The sequence below is a fragment of the Aricia agestis genome, chromosome 6 (genome assembly GCF_905147365.1).
Source record: "Aricia agestis chromosome 6, ilAriAges1.1, whole genome shotgun sequence".
In the NCBI taxonomy this organism is placed as follows: domain Eukaryota; kingdom Metazoa; phylum Arthropoda; class Insecta; order Lepidoptera; family Lycaenidae; genus Aricia; species Aricia agestis.
In genome coordinates this window covers 13635902-13654740 of record NC_056411.1, presented here as the reverse complement: position 1 = coordinate 13654740, position 18839 = coordinate 13635902, and the positions used below count along the sequence as shown (strand labels likewise).

At 34.2% G+C, this 18839-nt stretch overlaps 1 protein-coding gene across 2 annotated transcripts; it reads left to right on the top strand.

Moving 5' to 3' along the window:
• Nucleotides 1-1210: 1210 nt before the first annotated feature.
• Nucleotides 1211-16482, top strand: LOC121727747 (ubiquitin-conjugating enzyme E2 G1). 2 transcript variants are annotated; one of them, XM_042115731.1, is made up of 5 exons: nt 1211-1377; nt 1676-1778; nt 2271-2368; nt 2503-2681; nt 15952-16482. In XM_042115731.1, exons 1-5 carry the CDS (start codon nt 1332-1334, stop codon nt 16030-16032), a joined length of 507 nt encoding a protein of 168 aa, XP_041971665.1. In that variant the 5' UTR covers nt 1211-1331; the 3' UTR covers nt 16033-16482. The 2 variants fall into 2 exon arrangements, with proteins under 2 accessions (XP_041971665.1, XP_041971664.1); XM_042115730.1 differs by having other exon boundaries at nt 1215-1377; nt 15705-16482.
• Nucleotides 16483-18839: the final 2357 nt, after the last annotated feature.

The window sequence follows — 18839 nt, the reverse complement described above, 5'->3', positions numbered from 1 at the left end:
GTATGTAGCCCGTATAAAACAAGGTTGAAAACCACTAGCCTAGCTAGCTGAGAAGTGAGGAACTTAGGACCTTAGCACACTCGATGTAGAATGTTCACAAATAACAGGGCATTCATCGTCACCATCGTAATCTCTGATACGCAGAAAGAGATTATCAGCGGAGTCCGCATATCCGCGCAATTGTTGATCCCAGACAATATATACTAGTAATCTGTGTCCCAAACTGGCATTCCACTGCAGCTTTTTTTATCGTGCCCAAAGGGTAAAATCGGGACCTTGTTACAATTTCGATCTCTGTCCGCCTGTCTGTCTCCAGGCTGCTCAAGAGCCGCTATAGAAGTACTGTTTTATATTATTAGACTAGCAGTTTATTGTTTGGGCTCAATTTTGAAGCCAAGTCCAGGTCTTTGTATCATAAGTTGTCTCTTTTTGCTTTAATGTGAGGTTTAAAGCCAGGTGAATACCAAGGTATTTTACTGAGTCAGCATGGGGTAGTGGGACGCCGGATAGTGAAACTGGTGGGCAATAATTGTCCTTACTTATGGTGAAAGTGATCTGGGTCAGGGTGGACTTTGCTGCACTCGCTCAGGCCCACATGCTCATCATTTCTTATTCATTATGTTTTATAAAAGGTAGGTACTTTAAAAAAAAGGCGGACTGTTTTTGTTCTAGGTCAATAATATTAAAAAAAATGACATTGACATTGACAAGCAAGACATTTTTCCATAGACAACTGACAATACGAGAATCTATAGCCGGCGCCAGACATGGGCTTCAAAGTTTGAGCAAACTTTGCACAAATAGGAAAATGCCAGCAATAACTAAGGCGGGCGCCAGACATGTGATCAAATACGCAAATTCGCCAAGTGTGGCACTGACATTTGCCTATTTGTGCAAAGTTATTGCTGGCATTTTCCTATTTGTGCAAAGTTTGCTCAAACTTTGAAGCCCATGTCTGGCGCCGGCTTTATATAGCCCGCATATGAAAAATGTTGCTCAAACTTGCCATAAAAAATAAAAATAAGCTTTAAATTAAATGTATATAACTTCAACCGTTGTATAGCTGTATAATATAATTCATTTAGGCGCTTCTATTAGAAATTCGATACAACAAATTAATAATTTTTGATTTCTTTAGCAAAATTTACGTATCTTCAGTCTTCACTCTTCGGGATAGGACTAACGATTTTGTAATAAAATGGTAACATTGGCCTACCGGAAACAAGATACCTACACTCAAATGTTTCACAACCTGTAAAATTTTGCCAGCCATCTTTTGTTGAAAAACCAATTGTTTCGTGTCGTCAGGGTTAATTTTATAATTGTAATTAATGTCAGAACCACAGTCTTCTCTTTTGTTAAAGAAACAACTAGCAGGTAAGTACTATATTTCAATAGAAACAGTTACAAAAACTTGTCCGTCATCGGCAAAGCATCTACCTTCCATGAACAATTGAAAGCAATGACTGACCTAAACGAATTTAACTTATTTTAACGCTGTATTTAACATCCTGATCTTCCGCCGAGCAGCACATTTCATCTATGTAGTATACTCTCAAAACTTATTTCAAGAAACAATAATCAATATTTCACCAGAAGTCATGGATTTATAGATTTTGAAATATTTCAAACTCATTTTTTCTATTGCTTTATTAGGTATGTAATTGGTTTTCAGAGCTTAACAAAAATCCAGTAGAAGGATTTTCTGCTGGTCTAATAGATGACAATGATATTTATAGATGGGAAGTTCTTATCATCGGGCCTCCAGACACATTATAGTAAGTCATTGTATTAATATTGATGAAATCATGTTTAAGTAACGTGATTCCATTTTATGAATGCTAATTATTAATATTAAACTGTATGTAATTATTTATCTGAATGTGTAAATAATAGGATTTCATAATAAATGTAATAAGTTTGGTCATGTTCAATCACTTCAAATTGGAAGAAAAAAGTTTTGTATAACTAAAGGATAAGGTAAAGCCACCCTATATGTATGCAAAGGTTCATTTTGTTTGTTTGTTTTATTACTTGGGAAAATAATATTTTTCTGATTGCTTTTATAATGTTGAGTCTTAGATCATATAATGCTTCAACTCCCCAAAGTTGAATTCGAACGCAATAACAATTTCCAGGAATCCAAGATCGAGCGATTATGAGTTTGCCTCTTCACATGTGAACATTAAACATAATATATGTTGTTATGGCAATATAATTTATTAGTACTAGAGAAAAAACATTAAAATTGTTGATTTTTTTTATTTCAGTGAGGGAGGATTTTTCAAAGCACATCTTCATTTTCCAAAAGAGTATCCTTTAAGGCCACCGAGAATGAAATTTGTTACAGAAATATGGCATCCAAATAGTAAGTTCTCAGAAAACTAAATCATTACTAGTATGTTTGTGTCAATCTATTTATCTATGTAGTCAGAACCCAAAGTAAAATGTTTTCAAAAAGTTGCAATTTGATGATTAACACTATGTTTTATAACGTTTCAGTTGAAAAAAATGGAGATGTATGCATATCAATATTACATGAGCCGGGTGATGACAAATGGGGATACGAGAAGGCCTCGGAGAGGTGGTTACCTGTACATACAGTAGAGACTATACTCATTAGTGTTATATCCATGCTAGCCGATCCTAATGATGAAAGTCCTGCTAATGTGGATGCTGCTGTAAGTATTAACTATTCAATATTTTATAAATAATAATTAAAAAAGGTGTATTATTGATACATAGCATTAATGTATTTACTATACTACACACAGTATATCAAAACAGTAACTGCCACAATTTATTGTAATAACATTTTAAGACTTTTTTATCACCCATATTTAAAATAATTATTAATATGACTATTTGTCTAAGTCTAAAGGGTGTCACAGACAGAGCAGGTAATGTATATTAACATACATTACATCCCGGGATGTACAGCTTTACATTATATTAATGTATCACACAGACAACATGTAATGTAATGTATCTTTCCCTACATTTCAATGCCAAACGCTCTGCTTGACGCACATTTCAGCTGCTAAAGTGTTATACAGGCTGTTCTTATTTCTAATGTTGTAATAGTATGGCCTTTCGAGTTACTTGCTATTACATTTACTAGATAGTTCATCAGAGGATGATCCGGATTGTAATTTTGATGCACGCATTGTTACATATTGTGTCAAAAACAGAACGATGTGGATTGAAGATATTTGATTGAAAATATAGGCTCTGGGGAACAGACTGCCTGCAGTTCCTGTTGTGAAGTACTGTGCTAAGGTGGCAAGTGGCAACACTGTGTGTATCATACACATACTAGCTATTTGACCGAGCTTTGCTCGGTATTCGATGAAACACGAATAAAGAGACATTTTCTAAAAATGATTCCTAGCTAGATCGATTTATCGCCCCCGAAACCCCCTATATACTAAATTTCATGAAAATTGTTGGAGCCGATTCCGAGATTCCAATATTCCAATTATATATATGTATATGTATACATATATATAATTGGAAGGGAATAGGGTAAGGGATCGGGCTTTCGGTAAACTCACTCACTCGGCGAAACACAGCGCAAGCGCTGTTTCACGCCGGTTTTCTGTGAGAACGTGGTATTTCTCCGGTCGAGCTGGCCCATTCGTGCCGAAGCATGGCTCTCCCACGTATAAAGAATTGTTCGTTTAAAACAATATACAAGAATTGCTCGTTTAAAGATATAAGATAATATAATCACAGAAATTTTTGAACATCCTATGAAGAGAAGAGGTGTATAGTAAATGTACAGAAATATATTGAGATGTATTTAGATGTATCAAAATATAAATGTATATTTTCATACACCTCTGTGTCTTAAGATACAAAGATGTATAAATATACATTACAAACTTTCGCCTTTATAATATTAGTAGGATAGCTGTTGTGTGTGGTCTCCTGACGATTTCTAGAGAAAGATTTATCGAGATGTACTGTGCTATAATATACATCTTTACATTACTGCTCTGTCTGTGACGCGCTTTACTTATCAGAGGAAAAGTTGGTTTTCAAGAAGATTGAGATACAGTGTAAACTCCATGTAACATCACTCGCTGTAACAACAGAGTTTGTCGTTACAGCGAGTAAAGCGTCAAAATCATTTTACTTCGATTGGTTTAGCGTGTCTACCATACAATTATACACTCTACATAGCATCACACCCACTCTCAATAGTGACCAAATCACAACAATGAGGGATTTTCCTATATTTTTAATTTGATTGTCAAACAGTTTCCATTTTAGTAACTAGATGGCGTATGGGTAGACAACTATCGATAATACCAGGGAATACTTACTAAACTGGGCAAAAGAATGTAAAACTTGATACATTTCAACTTGAAAAAGACGCAATAATATTCCAATGAATGGGATAATAACTTTATTATAACGATGTTTTAGCAAAAATTCACGGAAGAAATAGCCCTATTTACCGATATTCACACAAGATGTCACAGGAATTATACATTTTGGTTTTGACAACATCTTACCTGCACGATAACGGATATTTAATGCCTAATATTTTACCAATAATGAATATCAAAAACCCAAATAACACAAATTGGGAAAAAATAATAAAAACCACACCAACAATAAAAAGTAGAAGAAGTTTGTAAGTGACATGCCCGCCAAAACTCTTTCAGTTGTCAAGTTTCAGTTTGACAAGTTTTTACTATGTCAGCGTGTTCCTAAACTATTACCAGTGTACTGGCCTAATCGCTTAGGCCAATGATCGCTTAGGTGATAGTTTGATTTATGTCACACTTGACAGTACACTGATATTTTTTGGAAACACAACCCATATGTAGTCAGTGATGCCAACCTGCAGATAATTTCAGATCGGTGAGGAACCAATAGAAAATCTAGAAGTGTCTATCCTTACGCCATCTAGTTAAGATTGTTAAAATTAAAATTAAAAAATATAAATGAAAAACCCTCATTGAGTAATAAAAAATACCTTTTAAGTTACTAATATTAGTAAACACTGCACAGTTTTGACACGTTTTTTGTAGCTTTATTATCCTAGCCCGCAATGAACTTGACTTTCGGCATCATGCATACCATACTTTCTATGAAATTCGTTCTTCTATTGGAATTGCTTGCATGTCTAGACTGTTTTTGACCATGAAAAAATATCTATACACTATCATATTCTCAGTTGCTCATAAACTTCCAAACTGTAGTTTTACGGTTAGTAACAGAAATTCACCATGTATTGGGGGAGTTTCAAAAAAATAATACAACAGATAGGCTGAGTTATAGTATATTACTTAATTTTTTAATTTAATATTTTTTGTGACTAATAAATTATTTACTAGTAATAAATTCAAAAATATGTAAGTTAGTATCAAATTTGTGTCCGTTTTGTTACCATAATCAAAGTTGAATAGAAATAAAACTATACTTAATACATTTTGAGACTCTGACGTATTTATTGAAATAACACTGTTATAAGTTTTTTTACGTCACTTACATAGAAGATTAAGACACTGCACATTTGAAAACAGTTTAGAAAATTCAATTTTTATTTGGGTTTGTTACTGTTGTTCCAAAATTACATCCATTTTTAATAGTACTTTCACACAAATTGAGCTGTTTAAAATCTGAATGCAATTAATAATAATAAACAATTAAACACGCTAAATATGAATTATTATTTATTATTGTTTTTAGCTAAGACACGAGACATATCTAATAAGATAGAAATATGTGGAAATCTTAAAAACCGACAGTAACAAAATTTTAAGGCATAGTGTACAAGACCTTAGAATGCAATAATATATTAAAATTAACAATTATTTTTTTCTTTACTCCACTCCTCTATTCTAGCTTCTTTTTTTTTGTCTTTGTTTACTACAATCTGAGTATGGGACATTCAGCAGTATTTTGGTTGGTTCTGTTGTTGGCGCGCTCGGTTTGTGACCTGTGTCACAACCTCTTTTTTAAACAGCAATATATTTTACTGTAGTATATCTTGCGGTATTTTGCGCTTTAAGCGTCGTGCTTTATTGTCATTATTCATTAATGATTGTGCCAGGGTATTTGGATGGTGTTCAATGCGTTTCTTGTAGGATTTGGTGTAGCGTACAATTTCTTCTTTTACTGTCGGTATACATAAGTCATTGGGTAACATTTCATTTGGCACGAACCAGGGAGCATTGGATATCATGCGCAGGATTTTATTTTGGAATCTTTGTATGATTTGTATATTTGATTGAGATGCAGTTCCCCAAAGTTGTATTTCATACGTCCATATGGGTTTCGAAATAGCTTTGTACAAAAATATTTTGTTTTCAAGGGATAGTTGGGAATGAGCCATTTTTTTAATTTTAAGGCTGAGGCCAGGTCAGTCTCTTGTCCAGATGTATGACAAGGTATTTGACATGGTCAGCCTGGGGAACTTCGATATTATTTAATGTAGCTGGAGGGCATGATCCTCTTTTTAAAGTAAATGTTACATTGACTGATTTAGTTTCATTTGCTTTTATGCGCCACTTTTTTAGCCAGCGAGATATGGCATCAAGTCCTTTCTGAAGACGTATGTGTGTGGCTGTTTTTGGATTACAGTGTGCAGCTAGAATAGCTGTATACTGTGAATAGTAGGTAAAATATTGGACCTAGGACGCTGCCCTGTGGGACTCCTGCATTAATGGAACAAAGCTCAGTCAATGCTTCTCCATACTGCACTATAAAGTGGCGTTTTTGCAAAAAGGATTTGAGGATTTTATACAGGTAATCTGGTAGGCCATTTTTTAATTTATAAAGCAATGCCTCGTGCCAGACAAGGTCAAATGCCTGTGATATGTCCAAGAAAGCACTTGCACAGTAGGTCTTAGCTCCTAGCGATTCCATTATCTTTTTTGTTAATCTGTGCACTTGATCGATTGTGGAGTGTTTACTGCGAAACCCGAATTGATGGTCAGGAATAATTTCTTTTTCTTTTAATATTGGTAGGATTCGTTGAAGCAGAAGTGTTTCATATATTTTGGATGGTATAGGCAGCAAGCTTATGGGTCTATAATATGATTTTGGATCTTCAGGGTTTTTGTCTGGTTTTAAAAGCATTACAATTTGAGCTATCTTCCATTCTTGGGGAACGAAGTGCAGTCTAGTCATGGCATTGAACAGGTGAGTAAGAAACATTATTCCGGATTCTGGTGGTTCCTTTAGTATTCGATTTGTAATAAGGTCATATCCTGGCGATTTTTTTGGGTCCGATTATTTTATATTAGGGTAACTTCAGCCTTTGTGAATTTTATAGGTATTTAATCTTGGCTGGTGGAACTATTTAGGTGGTTGGTGATTTCTGCTTCATCTTCGGGGGAACCTTCATATGGATGAGGAGTGAAGACTGTTGAGAGATGTTCCGAGAAGGTTTCAGCTTTTTCTTTGTCTGTTCGTGCCCAGGTACCATCAGGTTTTCTTATTGGACGAGAAACACTAACAGATCTTTTTAGTTTTCTGGTAGCCTTCCATAGAGAATAGTCTGAAGAAGCTGTAGCATCCAGAGCAGCGAGATAATAGGCTACTTGACCTATTTTTTTTCTTTATGCTAATCGCTTCTTAATCATCCATTTTCACCAAAAAACTAATATTTTAATCAGTAGAAACCCATAAAAAGCTTGATTGAAAAATATGTCTTTTAAATGGCGCCGAAAACACTGTCCACAACACTGTTCGCCATAGTGTGACGTCATATTTTTTGTATTTTATACTTTCTTTATTAAATCTTTTTTATGTGCTAAATGTACGAGTCTAAAAGTGCCCAAAAATTATAAAATAATTAAATAAGAAATTAGAAATCATTTGTAATGTTGAAAACTTTTGGAGAAAAGTTTTGGCCATTTCATTTCCCGTCTACAATAAATGATTAAAATATTTAAAACTGGTGTTTTATTGGAATTATTCAAGAAAATATATATTTTACAAATCTTTCTAGCCTTATTCTTATTATTTATGTACAAATAAACTTACATATTATAACGAGCGCGATAAATAAAATATATTAAATTACGAGTCTGATGACGTCACATCCGAATCGGAAGTACCACAAAATCGTTTTCGTCAGTACAAATCATATTTTCATAAAAATCATATTTTCAAATCGACTTTATTTATCAATCATAAGGTTTTATTTGATGATAAGGACGAAATACGGTTTCGTAGGCCAAGTTCTACTAGAAATATGCATTTGTTCAATGAAATTAAATATAGGTCAAGTAGCCTATTGTTGAAGCCGTCATTGCGATCTTTATCCAGGGTGTGTTTTAGTTGTCGGCTAATGTGATTTGATTGTTTTTTTAATGACGGGTCCCTGGTTGCTTGCCAATGTTTGCGTATTCTCCTTTTTTGGTTTAGTTTGTCAAGAATATGTTTAGATATATTGCCCTTAAATTTACGTGTTGGTCCCAGTTAGTTTTTTTGTCATGCAGAACGCACTTTTCGACACACTCTTGGGCAGCGGTTTGTAGTTCCACTATTATTGGAGTGTGGTCTGAAGATAGTTCCCAGCAGCATGAAATGGTGTTTTTTGCGATTCCTTTGCTGGCACAAAAGTCAATGACATCTGGAATTTTATTTTTGTCTGTGGGTATGTCGGTTGACCTGTTGATATTATATTCATGTTGCTCGCTTCAATGTACTTTAGGAGCTCTCGGCCTCTAGGTAGAACGAGTCTGGAGCCCCAGAACGTATGTTTCGCATTGTAGTAGCCGCCTGCGATCTTCGATCACTAATATACAAGATACACAGTCCCATACAAAACCTCTCGAAAATCTGTCGCCGAGTAAAAGTGTTTAAAAAGTATACATTTATCTAAAATCAACCTTAATAATAGTTATTAAAGATCTTTTTATAAAACAATGTACAATGTGTGTTTACAAAGCAATAAATTTTTACGAACGACGCATGCTTCAAACTAAATTCAACCATCGTCCATATGTCTTAGTTTAAATTATTACAATTCCAAAAAAGCACTTCAATAATTTTACGGCCGCACTTCGCCGCTGGAACAGGGTGAAGTGAAGTATGAGTGGAGTCGAACTGTTCAACATTTTTTGTTGATTGTAATAATTTTAATAGTCCATTTTTTTAATTTTTCCAAAGTTTAATGTATAAGGTGTGGAGTAATTATTTTTACTTGTAATATTATGTTGTTCTAATATGTTTAATTTTATAGTTAACTAAAATATACGTGTATACATTGAATATAAATGCTTAGAACATACAACGCTCGCTAAAGTCGGCTTGAAAAATTGTTCGCATCTTTTCCGTGCTATAACTGATATCCAATCTCCACATCTAACTGGATCTCGAGGAAACCTAAAAAAAATATATTCCTCAATAAAATAATAATTAATAGCGACTCCACCAAATGGAACAGAAACACAGTGTATAACCCGAACATTTCAAGTGGGCATGATAAACTACGATAAGTACCTTTAGTATGATTATTCTCAATTGAGATGGTTTATACCTCGTGTTGATTTATTTACAACTTAATTTTAAAACTGTTTTTGTTGATTTCTTAACGAAATACCAATATTTATAATACAACTAACTGTTGCCCGCGACTTCGTCCGCGTGGACTTCAGTTTATAGCGCGCGATGTCAACAAAATTGGTGTCAAAAGCTTTTATAAAAAAAACCCTGGTACCTACCCCTTATATCCAAACAGCTGTGCAGTGTGCACATAGTATTTAATTTTTTAAATTAAACTTTATATATTATGCCAAATTTTAAAGCTTATTTAGCCCCCCAATTACACAACTTTACCCATCAACTATTTATTATTGATCGGTTTAAGGTTACGTCACTGTATATAATATAAAGTACTGACTTATTAAATAACGTAAAAAAGAAATAACAATCGTAAAAAATCGAAACTCGAATGTATGATATTACCACCTCTTATAGAAAGATGTTGGGCAAGCGTTAGCGCGATGTAAGAGACGCACGGCGCCATCTAGTATGAATTTTTGGAACTAACTTAATTTGAATAAATTTTCGTATTTTCACCCCCTTACAACCCTTTTTTACAGTAAAAAAAGTAGCCTATGTCCTTTCTCAGGCTTTAGACTATCTGTATACAATACTTAATTACAATCGGTTCGGTAGTTTTGGCGTGAAAGCGAGACAGACAGACAGACAGACAGAGATACTTTCGCATTTATAATATTAGTATAGATTGTATGAAATATATTAGGATAAAATTAATACTTACCGGAAATATGAAATTCCATCCTTTTTTGCGTTTTAAACGTATGATTTTTACAATTGTTGAACGAGCACTGAGACATGTTTCCCAGCGGAGAGTTCGAGCACTACTAAATCGAAAGTCCATCAGAATGTTGCGTTTGGTGCTCTTTTAGTGAGGTCGTTTTTTGCCGCGGACTGTGTATCTTGTATATTAGTGATGGAAGCCAGCGATAAATCTATTTCCAAGGGTTTGAAAATAGTCCTTAAAATCTGCTTGTTTTATAGAGAATCTCGGTGGGCAGTAGAGCGCAGATAACGTTATGTCACTGATCCTGTCTGTTATGATGATATTTGTTGCTTGTATATAGTTTTTGCAGTAATTTTGTAGTGCGTGATGCTTAATGTTCGATCTTATAAGAATGGCCGATCCGCCGTGTACCTTGTCATCAGGGTGGTTTGCGTTGTATAGTTTATAGCCTGGTATTCTGAAATAGCTTTAGGATGTAAAGTGGGTTTCTGATATTAAGGAATAAGGCATCAATTTGGTTAATTTTGAGAAATATTTTTAACTCTTCTGAGTGGTTTGACAAGCCATTGGCATTCCAAACACCTAGTTTTAGTGTAGTGAATGCGATGACATTTTTGAAATGCTCGGTTAACGTTTGGGTCATTTGGTTCATCAATACTACAAGTGTTTCCATTATAGTCTTGAGTTCATTAGGTTTTGATTTCCATCTATAAAGTTAATGGTTGGTGTCTCAGATTTTTCAGTGGCTTTTGCAGTGGCCCTAGCATATGTTTTATCGTTGCATGTTGTTTCGAAATGTTTTGTCGGTTGTTGGGCGTTGGGATGTTGGTCTTTCTTGTATTCAGGTTTTTTTTTTGTTTAGGGATTTGAGGAGGATAGCGAATTTTAAGCAATTCTTTATACTGTACAGCCTTTGTAGTTAGCTGGGTGGTTTCCCTCGCAAAGTACGTACACATTTAACTTGATTTGATCTTTCTTTTCAGGTGGGCAGTTCGAGGTATGATGTGAGCTTGCACACTTGACACACCTAGGCTTTCTGTTGCAAAACTTTTGGGTGTGGTTGTAATCTTGACAGTTGCTGCACTGAGTGATTGATCGTTTTGGTCTGGGGGCTTCAACCGATATCCGGCAATGTAGAAGATATTTTACGTTGTTATATATCTTTGTTATTTTCACGAGGTTGTAGTTCAATTATCCACGTTGGTAATGCAAGTTTTGTTCTTGAATTTTGTATATTCCATATATTTTTAACTTTGTGGTTAAGCTCCTCGATAGCTATTTTTATGTCCTCTTTATCTGTTGAGGCATGAAGATTTTTCAAAACTACTCTGAAGCTGCGGTCTTGTTTGGGCTGGTAACTGTAGAATTCTGTATCTTTTGCTTTCAATTCTTTGTAAATGGTAGAGTAAGATTCGGCTGATTTAGACTGTATTTTAACTCTGTCGCCTCTTAATACCTTAATTTCATACTCTTGATTTGCGATTTCTTCTAAGAGTTTCAGTAATGGTTAGATGTGTTTTACGCCGTCTATGAAAATTGGAGGAGGCTTTATCGGTTTTGTTAGAAGTGATTCGGTTCTGCTTCTGTCTGATTGCTAGGATGTATTTTCGAGTCCTTCAAACCTATTAGATGTTGACACTGCTGGTGTTGAAAGCCAGTAATTCATCTTTGTTTGTTTTTGACTACGCAGTGTTGCGTCTGGGCTAGACCTTTGTCTTTTACCATAATGTACTTCTGTGAATGGTTGTTCCTCGGTTTCATTATCGGGTCCTGGTTAGTAGATGTTCCGCTAAAAGAACTTGACCTTGGCCGGTTTATAAACATTCCTTTGTGGAATAGTTGTTGAGTTATAGTTTTGTTATTCTTATCTAGTTTTGTGTTTTTTTCGGAATTGTAAGATATGCCCTCGAGAAGGCAAATTCAACGGCGTTTGCCAGGTCCGCCGAGGTTGATCGCTAGCGACTGAGTCTCCCACCAGCCACGCAGTCTCTGGCGCGTATCTCACCGTAGACTTGGGGTTATTATTTAGAGAGGTATTCTTCCTCGTGGTCCGGGCGATTAAGCCAAGACCGCCGATCCTGCGAGACATGACCACAGGGTTGCGGCTTATGATGGTCATTTCCTACCATCATAGTTCTGCTACGTTTCCGTGCAGGCGCATCGGGCTAGTGAACCGCCCCCCGAGCCTCGGCATTGTTGTCCGTTTAGCACCACCCAGGGGACACGTGTAGGGTGGGCCAGGAAAAGGTGGTAAATCCTACGGACGCGTACAACTCCATCTCCCATTCTAGCTTCTGGCTCAGCTAGATTCAGTTCCCATATATTTTCTTATTTTATTTGATCTTCGTAAAATTTTCCTTAGGGTGGGTTGCACCAACTTACGTTAACTGTAACTTTAACTATAACTACAATGCAAAATGTCAAGTCTTTGGTTGGTCAAGTAAAAAATGGACGCCATATTTTACCATAACCATACAGCTCGTCAAGGCTTTAAATGAACGTGGCGAAAAAATGAACTATCGCTGTCATCATATAAAAACGCCATTTTTGACAGTTTCCCTTTACCCTTGACTCAAATAAAAATTAAATACGAATTAGCACAAAAAGAAATTGTCTCACATATATCTGGCATCAGCTATGGATGAGTTAATTGAAATTGGAGGAACGGGTAAACTCATTGTACAATAACTGCCAGTGTCAAATTTAACACATTCACAGCATGATCTTGATATTTCAGTCACCTGTTCAGAGGTGAGGGCTTATACTGAATCCTCAGAAAATGATTATACAGTGTGTTTGTGTAAACACCGTTATCCTTGAAACCATCAGATGAGACCGTCAAAATGAACAACTTTTTCTATGAGAACAATGCTGGGAATTCTATACTCAATACTCTAATAAGAAAACTACACCATTATGATATAAAAAGCACGGCACTTCTACTTCACTTAAACTTCTAAAATCTTACCTTGCAAATAGAACGCAGAGGGTGGAAGTTAACTCCATAAGGTCTAATGGAACCAAAATAAAACCAGGTGTGCCACAAGGGTCCATTTTAGGCCCTTTTCTTTTTCTCATCTATGTAAAGGATTTACCTTATCTTGTTAAAGATAAGCATGAGATAGTACTTTTTGCTGATGACACTTCACTAATTTTTAATGTGAAGAGAGTCGACAATTTAATTATGACGAGGTAAATAGTGCTCTCTCAAATTCATTGGTTTAATGCTAATAATTTACTTTTGAACTCTAAGAAAACAAAATGTTTAAAATTTATTTTGCCAAATGTTAGGCAAGCACAAACCAATGTACTATTAAATGATGAGAAAATGAATTTAGTACACCACCGTATTCCTAGGCATAACGCTGGATTGTAAGTTACAATGGGGTCCACATATTGCAAAACTGGCAGATAAGCTTAGTTCTGCAGCATATGCTGTTAAAAAAATTCGTGAAATCACTGATATAGAGACCGCGCGATTAGTTTACTTTAGCTACTTTCATAGCATAATACGGCATCCTCTTGTGGGGAAACGCGGCGGACATTAAAACAATATTTGTGCCGCAGAAGCGAGCTATTCGTTCTATTTATAAGATGTCATCTTTTGAAACTCTTAAGAAAAAAATTTAAAAAAATAAGAATTCTGACCGTCGCATTTCAATACATTTTGGAAAATCTCTTATATATTAGAAAGAACATAAATATTTTCAAAAAGAAAAGTGATAATCATAATGTAAACACTAGAAATAAGAACAAGTTAGCAACACCAATGTTCAGACTAGCCAAAGTAAGCAAATCATTTAACCTCTCCCTATACCTATTTGCAAAACAAACATTTTAAACAAACTATCAGCTATCTTTAACTTCGCAAAAATTATATAAATTGAAAGATCTTAGATAATTTATCACCATGCAAATCCACAGTGTAAACCTAGCTTTATGCTTTCGGCTGTGTTACTTTTGACGGTCCGTCTACATGTTACCTTGTAAGCAGTAACAAAACCGAAGTAACATAATGCGTCTACCTTACATTCAAGAACATGTATAACTTTTTCTGTTTTACGCTGAATTCAGCGTAAAACAGAAAAAGTTTACCTACAAACACTTACTTTTACTTCAAAAATCAGTATTTCTTTACACGAAACTTACAAATAAAGATAGTAACAAGCATAAAACAATCATAAGTTCGTAACAAACCAGTAGGCCTACTACGAAACTGTTTTGAGACGACGTGAAATGACGTTGTTAGAGCAGGACGCGGCATTCTCGTCCGTTTATTTGAGTCTCAAAACAGTTTCGTAGTAGGCCTACTGTTTCGTGGTACAGCCACTGACCCATCAATTTGGATCCAGTCCAACTGGTCACACATTTCTTTGCACCACCGAAAACATTACTCAGCCAAGCCGTATTAAAATGGCCTATCCTACTGAATATTAGTTTCGCCATAACCGGAACACAAAAAAATATATTTTAGTAGAATGTTATAAAAAAAATTACGGCAACAAAATGGAAATGTCCGGAAATAGCATATTCCGGGGACAACAGTTATCTGCAAATTTTAATGGATTTAAGTAGTTTTACGCTTAAAATTGAGCCTTAAAAGTAAAGAACATGGATCATTTAACAAAAAAAAACAATAGAATATGTCGTGTAGTTCCAGAAAATTTTAATTAAATTCAGTTGGAAGTTTTAACTTTTGACTGGGGACACTGGAAAATGAGAGGGTTGATAATAATTAATTATATCACAATAATTTCTTTTTTCTTTCATTTTAAATTAAGTTTTTTATTAATCAAAATAAGGTACAAAGAGACACTCTTTCAGTTACTTTATAATTAATAAATACCAATAAAGGTCAAAGTTTTTAATAAAATAAATATTAAAATGAAGGACATGTCAAAATGGCTGTTGTATTATTTTTTTGAAACTTCCCATTGATGAAAAAGCTTTCATTTTACTTCTCTCCATCGTCAACTCTCTATAACGTCGTAAAATCCACAGGCCCTTCAGTGACGTTAAATAGAGTTTAACCTGTAATTGTTTCTTTTTCTTGGCTATTTAGTTTTTTTCATAATTTGTATTAGTTACTATTATTTCAAATCCTACAATTATTATTATGACAATTTAAATTTATATTACATGTTACAGACTGTAAAAGAAAAAACTTTCATGTAATTTTAGTGTTTTTTTTAATTAATTCATAATATTGGTTAGTGATAATTTTGCATGTAATATTTGCATTAGTTTTAGATACAAAAATATGTGTATTAAAATGTATTGTGTTCTCCTCTTTAGCAATAAAAAATCAAAAACAAATTTTATGAGTATTGCTCGACTGACAAAGCAATGTTTGATTTTTTATAAATAAAGAGGCTTAAGTAAATATATTTAATTTTATAATTATTTTTAAAAAATGTCGATACTTAATGTAATGTATTTGTATTCACAGAAAGAATGGAGAGAGAGGTACTCCGATTTCAAAAAGAAAGTTGCCAGATGTGTTAGGAAAAGTCAAGAAGATTGTTTTTAGGAACGAGACTCATTCATTAAAAGAAACAAAACATTGAAAAAGGGACATCCATCATCAATGAATTACCAATACATAAATAACATTTACCCTTAGGTTGCACACACCACCACGACAACACTAAATTCTCAAAATAATGGTTGTGTGCTCATTTTGCTTCTTTTTGCAGAAAGAATGGAGAGAATCATATTCGGAGTTTAAAAGAAAAGTAGCTCAGTGTGTGAGAAAGAGCCAAGAGGATTGTTCCTAATTATTACAGTGCCCTTTTTCATTTTATTTATTTGGATAGTGAGTGTTGGGTGATGTAGGTTTGAGAATCTTAACATTTGTGAGGCAAAGCCACAACTCGGTGCCGGCTAAAATATCGAGGCCAGAGACGTTATTGAAATTGAGTTTAAACTAAATAATAATAATTGTAAAGGAATCGCTGCCGTATTTTATAAATAGTAAATTTAAAAGTAGAATTCATCATCATTAATGAATCTTTTTCAAGACATGTTAGCTAGCTATTGTTATGATAATTCATGTATAATATCTTTTTTTATATTTTTAGAAGAATAAATGTGCAAGTTTAATATGCTAGAAGACAAAACAAAACTTTTTCTAAATTTAATGTCGTCGTCGCAACTGCCAAAATCCTGTACTTATGTGTTTTTACTTTTTAGTAACATTTTGTGTGTCAAATGTCATTTTATTCGTGTTTTATCAGATACCGAGCTAAGCTCGGTCAAATAGCTAGTTTTATTTAATGATAGTTGGACTTGTATAATATAAATAAACTAGATGACGCCCGCAACTCCGTTGCGCCAAAACTCGTTTATCGCGGCGGAATCGTACATTTTCCGGGATAAAAAGTATCCTATGTACTTTCTCGGGACTCAAAGTATCTCCATGCCAAATTTCAGCAAAATCGGTTCAGTGGTTCGAGCGTGAAGAAGTAACAGACAGACAGACGGACAGACATTCGCATTTATAGTATTAGTATGGATTAAATAAAAATGCTGTATAGTGGCAAGTAATAGTATATTGAATACTAATGATATATGAACTAACTACTAAGACTTTTTAATTTATTGGTATGTCCATCAATCATTCAATAAAATAGTTTGTCTACCCCTGAAATTTTTACTAAAAACACAAGAGAGGAATTGGCAGGCGCAACTACGATGTGCTGTTCTAATAATTATATAAAATTATCGTGTCACAGTGTTTGTGCCCCAACTCCTCCAAAATGACTCAACCGATTTTAATGTAATTTTGTACGTAAATTCGTTAGGGCTGAGAATAGGTTTTTATCTACTTTTTATATTGATAAGTACTAGAAATAGTTTATATGGCAAAACAACGTTGCCGGGTCAGCTAGTTGTGTTATTTACCTAATTTTGAAATGACAGTAAAGAGTGTAGCTCAGTCAACAAAGCAGTTGTAGAATGCGTGAGCGGAAACCTAAGGAATTTCTGCAGGAACTTATTCAGGGTGGTTAAGCACAAAACATACTAACATACATAACATACAAAACATATATATGACGACATTAAAGCTTTAATGTCGTCATAGAATATTTTTTGCTACAACGCATAGTTTTTTTAGTTATTGACGAGAAACCAAAAAATTAGAACTTTGTCGCCCTCCCCTCCCTCCGGCTCACCTCCTAGACGTCAGGACTTTTAGTATGTTTTGTCCCTAATCACCATGAATTAGTTCCAGTAGAAATCGCTTAGGTTCCCGCTCACGCACTCTAGTCTATACCCTCTTTTGAGTCATTCGTTAACCGGACTAGTAGTCACATGTTACGTAATTATTATACTTGAGCGTGGGACAACTCTCACTTTTTGTAAGGACTTGTGTGGATAAAAAATGTAATAATACCCATCAGTTAGTAATAATAATATAATATTTTTGCATGTCAAACAACAATAAAAGTAAAAAACATGAGCATAAAATGCTTTTTGCTAATTTTATTAATGAAATTTGAGAAATGTGAAGAATTGTTGCAATTGTGTGTATATATTCGTTTTTGCCTTTAGTAATTTGTCTTTTTTGTGAATAATAATATTGTCTTAGGTGCAAAAACAATATAATTTTTATTTTTAAACATTATAGTTATTATTAGATAATCTATTGACTGTGTACTCCTTGAATTATAATGAATATAAGAGTAAATACTTTCGGCACTGTATGTTTGTCTTCTAGACATAATATTTTATTTTTCCCAAAAATGTGATCTCTGTAGAGGAAACCAAATTCAAAGTAAAACGTAATCCTTAAAATTTATACAAGACCTCTATAAATTCTAAGTTACCACAAGAAACAATAATATGAATAATAATAAGCTATGAAGATGGATTTATAGAGAAAAATAAACCATATTAGTGTAGAACAAAGTAGTCATTAATTATAATATTAGTTTACTTCCTTGCTCCCAGCCTATGTTTATACAAAGCTTGTGTAATTTCAATTCAAAGTGCCCACATATTACTTATATTTACCAAGCATAATAATAGCTACCTAATGAAGGAACATCAATTATTATTATTATTGTACTTATGTATGTGATTAGATTCACTGTGTGCTACATGAACATCTGATATAGTGTAATTGTAATAGGACGCTTTTGTATCTGTTATCCATTATGATGAACTGATGTCTGATGAACTTGGTTTTATGACAGAAGTAATAAACAATAATATAGTTCAAGTAAAACAGCGCGCACTTGCGACAAAACTGCTTCGTCACTCACCAATTGAGGGGTATAGAAGCAAAGGTCACTATCTCAATTTTTACAGATTTTAAGAAAAACGTAAAAGACCTGTATCTTTAAAGAAACAAAAACCTAGTTTTAAAGTTTCCATTTTTATCTTTAAGGGCCAACCTACGAATAATGCCATTCCGGTGTAGCGGCCGCGGCCCTTAGCGTTGGCCCTAAAAGTGTAGGTTTTGGAAAAGATTTCAACTAAGTTTGGGCTAGATTCACGCGGTGGCTATAGATAGTAATTTTTTTTTAATGAAATAAGGGGGCAAACGAGCAAACGGGTCACCTGATGGAAAGCAACTACC

Excerpts from the sequence above, each read along its gene's own strand:
- LOC121727747 (XM_042115731.1), top strand. The coding sequence starts at position 1,332 with ATGTCAGAACCACAGTCTTCTCTTTTGTTAAAGAAACAACTAGCAG. Across the intron at positions 1,378-1,675 it reads GTTAAAGAAACAACTAGCAG|AGCTTAACAAAAATCCAGTA; the intron begins GTAAGTACTATA and ends ATTGGTTTTCAG. Across the intron at positions 2,682-15,951 it reads CTGCTAATGTGGATGCTGCT|AAAGAATGGAGAGAATCATA; the intron begins GTAAGTATTAAC and ends TTCTTTTTGCAG.